This window comes from Asparagus officinalis, chromosome 8, assembly GCF_001876935.1.
Source record: "Asparagus officinalis chromosome 8, Aspof.V1, whole genome shotgun sequence".
Taxonomy (NCBI): domain Eukaryota; kingdom Viridiplantae; phylum Streptophyta; class Magnoliopsida; order Asparagales; family Asparagaceae; genus Asparagus; species Asparagus officinalis.
The window spans coordinates 39,984,891-39,992,896 of record NC_033801.1 but is presented as its reverse complement, the minus strand read 5'-3'; the positions used below and the strand labels follow the sequence as shown (position 1 = coordinate 39,992,896).

Sequence of the window (8,006 nt, the reverse complement as noted above, 5' to 3'; positions counted from 1 at the left end):
CAAGTCATGTTTCTTTAATCTTCCCCTATCGTATTCTATGCAATCATTTTAGTAGAGAAATTGTCTTAACAGAGCTAAAATGGGAGGATTAATGTAGATACACCTGAACATTTGGAATGTGCTTATTTTGTTATTATTGTTGTAGATTCTACACAAGTGACCGTGTTAGCATATTACTATTGCTCTTATGCATAGAAAGAATTGTTCATTCCTTGATTTTTTTTTCTGTGTAGCAACCTATCAATAAACATCAAGGAAATGACTCCTTGGCATCTGATACTTTTATATAGATAGACTTTCTACTTTGTTTCATTGTGTCTATCATAGTAGAAAGTTCAATCGCTTGCAGGACATGATTCATCATTTTCTTTCCAACTTGCCTTCCTAGCATTCACTTCATTTTTGTTTCCGTAAGTAATTTGTTTCTTTCACCTTTCACAGTCTCCTTGACAAGGCTGCAATAATCTCAACCCTAGGCACCGAAAGAGAGGACCTCTCGAACCCGTGGAGTCTGTGCACAGTCACACAAGTGGAAGAATTCAAGATACTCATCCAAATGTTTCCCATTTGGGCCACCACCATTGTGTTCTCTTCTGTATACTCACAAACTTCCTTGTTCTTGGAACAGGGCATGGTCCTCAACAAACAAACTGGATCTTTCTCCATTCCTCCAGCCTCACTCTCAACGTTCACTGTTATCAGTGTCCTCATCTGCATTCCAATCTATGACCGCCTCCTTATCCCAACAGTAAGAAAATTAACTGGCGAAAAAAGAGGCTTCACTGAGCTTCAAAGAATCGGGATTGGCCTTTTCGTATCGATACTTGCAATGTTATCAGCAACCTTAGTAGAGATCAGGCGGCTTCAGATTGCAGAATCTGAGGGCTTAGTACATGAAAAGGTTGTGGTGCCAATGAGTATTCTTTGGCAAATTCCTCAGTATTTTTTAATCGGGGTGGGTGAGGTGTTTACTGCTATTGGGCAGGTGGAGTTTTTCTATGAGCAGTCTCCTGATGCCATGAGAAGTTTATGCAGTGCTCTTGCTCTTGTGACGGCGAGTTTAGGGAGTTATTTGAGTTCGTTGATTCTGACAGTCGTGGCTTCGTTGACAACTAGAGGAGGAAATCCTGGATGGATTCCTGATAATTTGAATGAAGGGCATCTTGATCGGTTCTTTTTGTTGATTGCGGGTTTGAGTTTCTTGAATCTTGTAGTGTTTGTTTGGTGTGCCTTGAGGTATGAAAGCAAGAAGGCTTCCTAGAATTGTTGTGCTGTGAGAGGGATTGAAATATTGTCAATTGGATAATTGTAGAGTTTGTTTGTTTGGATCTGTGTATTTAATGCGCGAAAAGGAAGTGGAGTTGCATGTAAATTTACTGTTAAAGAAGAATTTGTATTCCTTCTGCTTTTTTTCTTTTTGGATGCCGTAGAGAAGTGTGTGTGACGGCTGCGGATACGTCGGAGATTTTGCATGTTACTTTCGGTAGTTTAGAGAGAACATAAATTTTGCTATTATTTTGCTTCAAATTTCAAGGTTCTTTTTTTTGGGGGGGAGATAATAATATGTCAGTTTATAGCAAATATAGCTCAGTAAGTCTTTCTGTTTTTCTAAATTAATCACATTTCTGGTGGTATCCCTAAATAAAAGATTATGATAAATATGTATAATTTATGAAGATTAATTTCTTCTTTTCTTATCACAATACTGATACGTGGGTTACAAGTTACTATTTATATTCACTAAGTTCAAGGCAGCTGTGGGCAAAGCCAATAACACACTCAAGTACAAATTGAAACCCAAACTCTTGAAATTCAGAAATCCCTGCTAGCCCGTTAAGGACAATTTTTTTTTCTCCCAAAACATATTTAGCCAATACATTACTAGCTATGTACATCCAGTAGAAATTCATGTCATGACAGGAACAAGCTTTTAAATGCGACGGCCTAAGTTAGAACCATCGACGATGATAGTATCATTAACCGACAGCCCAAAAGTACTGCACAAAAGCAAAGATTATAAACATTACAAACCTCAAAAGTCAATCCATCAAGAATCATTAACAAAAAAACTAAAGTTGGAAATACCAAGAGAAGCACAGCTTAAAAAGATTTCCCAGCAACAAATTCAACAACTTTCCAATTATCAGAAGAATAAAATGACAGCATAAGAGATGCAGCGAACGAAGACATTTTTGAGTGTAAGCATTTGCTTATTATACAAACATTTCTGAAATTATAACAATAACATTTAACTACAGAAAAGAGACCATTAACTCGTAGCATTGCAATAGAGTAGTTCAATTGTCACAAATATTTACATCCATTCCACTATCTGGGTCTTATTCAAGTAGCCCTCTTGCTTCTATACCTCATTGCACAGGTCATGTAAACCAAAAGGTTCAGCAAACTGAGGCCAGCCAGTAACCAGAAGAAGTAATCCAAATGGCCTTCATTCAAATTATCAGGAATCCATCCAGCCTTCCCTCCCCGAGTAGTTATCAAAGTCACCATAGTCAAGATAAATGAGCTTAAATAGTTACCAAGCGCAGTTGTCAGAAGCGAGAGAGCACTGCAGAGGCTTCGCATAGCATCAGGACTCTGATCATAGAAAAATTCTAGCTGCCCGACAAATGTGAAGATCTCAGCAGCACCCACAAGGAAATACTGAGGTATCTGCCAAAGGATAGTCATTGGCACCACAGCCTTTTCGTATGTTAAACCCTCGGCCTTTGCAATCTGCAACCTCCTGATCTCTACTAAAGCTGCCGCTCCCATGGCTAGTATTGATATGAAAAGGCCAATACCCATTCTTTGGAGCTCTGAGAACCCTCTCTCTTTGCCTGTGCATTTTCTGGCTATGGGCACAAGGATCCTGTCATAGAATGGGACCCAAATGATTACACTGATAACATCGAAGGCTGAAAGAGAGGCAGGGGGGATGGTGAAGGAGCCGATGGTTGTATCAAGAACCATGCCTTGTTCAACGAACATGGTGGAAATTTGGCTATAAACTGCAGAGAAGACAATTCCAGTGGCCCAGATGGGGAACATTCGCACTAGGATCTTCAGTTCTTCAACCTGGGTCACCGTGCAGAGTTGCCAGGGGTTGGAGGAGCTCTCAGTCTTTGAATTATCAGGTGAGACGGTGGCTGCCTTGTCGAGAAATCTTTATAGGAAAAGATGATTAGACAAATGGATCAATAAAAACATGAGTAAATGGAGGCTAATGTGTTCCTCCACACTCCTGGCTAGGGTGTTGCTGATGTGGTGCACATCTAGGCAATTACAACATTGATGATCAACATACACAGGTCCTAGATGATAGCCTAGATGTGTACCACCTCAGACACATGAGCTAAATGTGATGAGACACACCAGCCCCATTGGATATTATTACTAGTGAAACAGGATTTTTTTTCCTTGTTCTGATATAATGAGTACCACCATTTGATCTTCTGAACAGACCAAACAATGCAAAAGATAATTGGAACACTATCAGCAAGTGTAACCATGACACACTGAAGATTGGAAGTAGACCTGTGAGCCTTCAAATTAGGAACCTTGTACATAGGTTCTGCTTTAGAAGCTTAGAATGAACAAACCACAGTTGCATGTCTTGGAGACTTTGGCCTCTGGATCTAGTGGCCAGGGCTAAAGTTTGACATCCTCGAGGCTTCTAACACCCAGAATAGCTTTGGAACCTACGTTACCTGGGTGCTTCTAATATGGAGACGTATCCATACCCGACATGTGTTTGTACCCGTACCTGTTCTTGGACACTCCTTAAATATATGCATATATTTATTTAGGCATGTCCTCGATTATACAATGCATGTTTAATTCAAAACATTCATACACTTTTTGGATATATGTCTGACACTTCACGTCCCTTTTCTTTTCCCCTACTTGTTGGATAAGGCTCGAGTTCGTTTCAGCCTTAATAGCTCCAATTTAAAATGATCATTTACTTAGAACTATGATTATATCCCCCATAAATTTCAACCATGTCCCCGTACCCTACCTTTTACAAATTTGCCATATCCCATATCTGTACATGCACACTCGTACCTGTACCCATGCAACTTAGTTTGGAACTGAGCGTAAGGAACTAAGCTAACTCCTAGAAAATCTACTGGTATTGTCTAGTATAAAACAAGAAACAGAGAGTTTCTAATCTGTTTTTTTAGTCTTTGAACAAATTCTCATGAGTTAGCGACACTGTGTCGCTCTTCTTACGAAGCAATGTATTGTGCTATTAAGATAAAAACTTTAAACAACTAGGCAATAATGAGATTATACTTTTCTAGATAAGTAACAGTAACTTACATGAGCTCATCACTGTGCTCAATCTTTCGACTCCCTTCAATCGCTGAGAATTTTTCAGGCAGTTCATACAAAAGAGAGCTATCATGAGGGACATCTACTCTCCATTTCCGGACAGAGGCAACCACCACCTGGCAAATTCTGGTAAGCGGACTTCCTCCAGGTCTCTGAAATCTATAAAGTGAGGTGCCCAAGAAAAAACTGCCTATAGCCAAACCCATGAACAAAGTGGGAATACCAAACCCCAAGCCCCAACCCCAATTGTCTTGTACCCACACAAGAAAGCTGCTTGAAATGAGAGCCCCGATGTTGATGGAGAAATAGAACCAATTAAAAAAAGAGCCTTTCTTCACTCTCTCTGCTGGATCCGTGTCATCAAACTGATCAGCTCCAAAGGATGAGACGCAGGGTTTGATGCCACCAGTCCCTAACGCAATTAGATACAGACCAAAAAAGAATATGGAATATTGAGCTGCACTTGCTTCTGGACATATAGATTGTACACAGGCAGGGGGCTTGAATGCTGGAACTGAGGCTGACAGAGTTAAAGTACCCATTCCCTAAATTCAATGAACATATTATGAACTTTGTAGGATTATGAAGTCCAAAAAATGTTGATTAAACGAATAGAACAAGAGTAATAAGAGTTTACATTTAGTTCCTCTTCTAACCAAGATGAAATAACCAAGTATGGAACTGTTTTACAACAGATGTCACTGCTTCTAGTGTGACCTATCTTTTTCTATAGACAAAGACTGTTTTTAAGGCCCAATATATAAGTTTTATAACTCCCTTATGCTTCTAGTAAACATGAAAGCTTGTCCCAAGTAAACTTGGTTTCTGAAAACACAAGGAAAGAGAGCATATTATTGATTTGAGAATAATAATAGTCAATGTTAAACTTCTAAAGTTTAGGTTCACGTGTTCAAAGAATAAAGTGGATATAGGATTGGGGATTCAGAATTCAAGGTTAGATTATGCATTTTCAACCACTGAATTCTAACTCAATGATCAACAAATGGGATTGGGGGATTGTTTTACGACTCTGATCAAGCATCTTAAGGTTAGATCAAGCATCTCAAGTTTAACAAGCAATTAATCAGCACCCGGGAAGAGGAACAAATAACTGCAAATCATATGCAATTAATAAACAAATCGAAGGCAACGGAAACAAGTTAAACTTACAAGTACATATATTGATGAGAACACTGCAATCGTCCAGTATCTCCCCCAATATGCATCAGCTAAAACAGCTCCTATCAGAGGGGTGAGATAACAGGTACCTTGCCAAGTTGTGACATTTCTTGCAGCAGTAACATTTCCTTGGTGTAGCTTTTTTGTGAGATAAGAAACAAGATTTGTTGCTATTCCATAGTATGCCAAACGTTCACAGCATTCAGTCCCTGTATCATGGTAAATGGAAAATTCAGAACTGAAGTTAATTGTACAAGAAAGACAATTAACTCAATAGTGACCAAATAATGATAAGAACCTAAAATGAAAGGGCAAGCTCTCCAATTTCCCGTCCTTTCCTTCAGAATCGGATTTCCATGGAGATCAACTGATCCATCTCCTGTGTAAGGTCCTTTTCTTTCATTCTGTCAACAAACGAAATTATGATGGAATTATGCAAATATTACAGTCATCTGAAGTTTTGAATGATAGACTAGTATGATAAATAGCTCTTTACTAATCATCCTTTGTTTCCTAGCATTATTTTGTTTTATATCTGGCTTTAGCTGAAGTGCTGAACTATAGTCCTAAATATCGCTTGTTTGCTTATAAATTGAACAGGAAAAGAAGGTCACAAATAAAAAATAGATATGTAAGGATATCTTCTCCCATCAATTTTTATTTTTGTAATTCAACTAAATACAAATAAAAGCTTGTTTAGAGGCTTCTAATATTATTTACCTTTATAAACTTGAATTTAGTTACAAGACTTAATTTGAATGGGTTAACTTATACAAAGGTGAACTATAACAAGATTTTGGATGAATGCAATTCCTCATTCACGGATTGGTACCATTACCTTAAGCACTTAGGCTGGTTCGATAACAACATCCAACTAATTTTTGTCAGAAGGTTGGTTTGATGAAGCTATCACAACATCATGTACATTCCATTAGCAATGAATTATTGATTTCCTTATAAAATAATATGATTTAAGAAACTAAGGGCAGCAAATCCTCAGAGCAGCAGTTAAACTACAAACAAATATTTCAGGGAACTATTTAGATTCCACATCAAAACTCAAAATAAACAATATGAAAAATATGACAGCTCAAGCATTCCAAATATATGGGAAACCAAGCCATCACCACAGGATTTGACTAGTCCAGTAGTATGATTGTTTCACTACTTCCATCTCCTGCGAGCTCATTTTCATAGATGTCATCACCTTATAAATTTCATCTCCTATATATGTATATACATAATATATAGAGTGATGCTTGAGTCCTTTGAGAAGGATTTATAGACAAACTTTTCCAGCTGAAATTTGGTATTGGTAACCATTTATTCAGTCTACTTTGTTGAAGTAAATATACATCATTTGAAGTATTTAAAAAAATAATAATTTAATGCCCATACATCAAGAAAGCCCAAAACGGTCGATGATTTTATGCTTGGATCTACAATTTAGAGCATAGAAACTAAACAAACATTTGATCTTAATCTAAATACTTGACGAACTCGCAATTAAGACCATTTATATTGCACCTGGTGATACATTGATTAAAAAAAAAAGAAATTTTTAAAACTTGATTTTGGTTTTCAGCAGTTTAAATGAGATGGTCCACTTTAAATCTTCACATCGAAATTTAATATCTTCCTATCTTTCAGGAAGTAGCCTACTCTCTCTCAAAAGAATTTCAGCAGCAAATGAATCGGATCACGTCTGTTCTTACTCTTTGGAAGAAGGAAAACAAATTCAGGTATTTATACAGTTAAATGATTTACCTCATCAAATCACTAGTTCACACTAGTCAGCCTAATTCAAGATCCAATTTTGATGAGACAGAATAGAAACAACAATAAATCACATAATTCTAAATTAGAAACATATACATGGTATAGATCAAAGAACGTAAAATTGATTTCTTCTTCGATCAATCAATAACAGAGAAAAAAGAGTTTTTACCTCTAAAAGGCCATCTTCCAATAGCAATCTCTCCCCCTCCTGAGATCCCATTAGATTTTAAAAACTCTCCTCAAAAAAAAAAAAAAAAAATTCGCCAATCTGAGCCAAAAAAAAAAAAAAAAAAAATTCGCCAATCTGAGCCCTAATTTGGGTGTGAAGGAGCTGCGAGAGGATGGGGATTTTTAAAAGCTAATTCACAGCCCGAGGCTGCAAGTTTCCAACGAGGATTGGATATTTGGTATATTAAAGTCACGGGAGGACTACAAACTAGGACTCAATATTGGGACTCGCAAGTTGTCGCATTAAACTTGAGGCTGATGGTTTTGTACGTGAGTTGAGGTTTGGGTTGGTTTAGAATTGGTGCGGTGGAGAGAATCAATTTTGGGAATCAAATTATAATTAATGAGGGCGAGTTCGCTTCTGTTTTCAGTTTTTCACGAGGTATGGGGATGCTTGGGGAGCTTTGTCTGTTAGGGTCTGTTTGGTTCACCAGTTTATAGAATAGGATTAGTAATTGGGGTCTGACAGTGGCAATTTGGTA

The 8,006-nt window shown here is 37.6% G+C and overlaps 2 protein-coding genes across 2 annotated transcripts in view; one reads left to right on the top strand and one right to left on the bottom strand.

The window, feature by feature from the left end:
- Nucleotides 1–1,454, top strand: part of LOC109822950 (protein NRT1/ PTR FAMILY 8.3-like) — a 6,854-nt gene extending 5,400 nt beyond the window's left edge. The window contains exon 5 of the mRNA XM_020389225.1: nucleotides 442–1,454. Coding sequence (XP_020244814.1) covers nucleotides 442–1,261 — 820 coding nt within the window. The 3' untranslated portion in view covers nucleotides 1,262–1,454. The remainder of the gene's footprint in view (nucleotides 1–441) is intronic.
- LOC109819432 (protein NRT1/ PTR FAMILY 8.3-like) lies at nucleotides 2,110–7,565 on the bottom strand. Its single transcript, XM_020385158.1, has 5 exons — nucleotides 7,466–7,565; nucleotides 5,816–5,921; nucleotides 5,509–5,726; nucleotides 4,327–4,883; nucleotides 2,110–3,166 (listed from the first exon to the last, which is right to left on the bottom strand). The coding sequence occupies exons 1-5, from the start codon at nucleotides 7,514–7,516 to the stop codon at nucleotides 2,344–2,346; spliced, it is 1,755 nt and encodes a 584-aa protein (XP_020240747.1). The 5' UTR covers nucleotides 7,517–7,565; the 3' UTR covers nucleotides 2,110–2,343.

Coding starts and splice junctions, on each gene's coding strand:
- LOC109819432 (XM_020385158.1), bottom strand. CDS start 7,516: ATGGGATCTCAGGAGGGGGAGAGATTGCTATTGGAAGATGGCCTTTTA. Junction 5,922..7,465: donor TGGAAGATGGCCTTTTAGAG/GTAAAAACTCTT, acceptor GTTTGTTGACAG/AATGAAAGAAAAGGACCTTA. Junction 4,884..5,508: donor TCTCATCAATATATGTACTT/GTAAGTTTAACT, acceptor CATTGAATTTAG/GGAATGGGTACTTTAACTCT.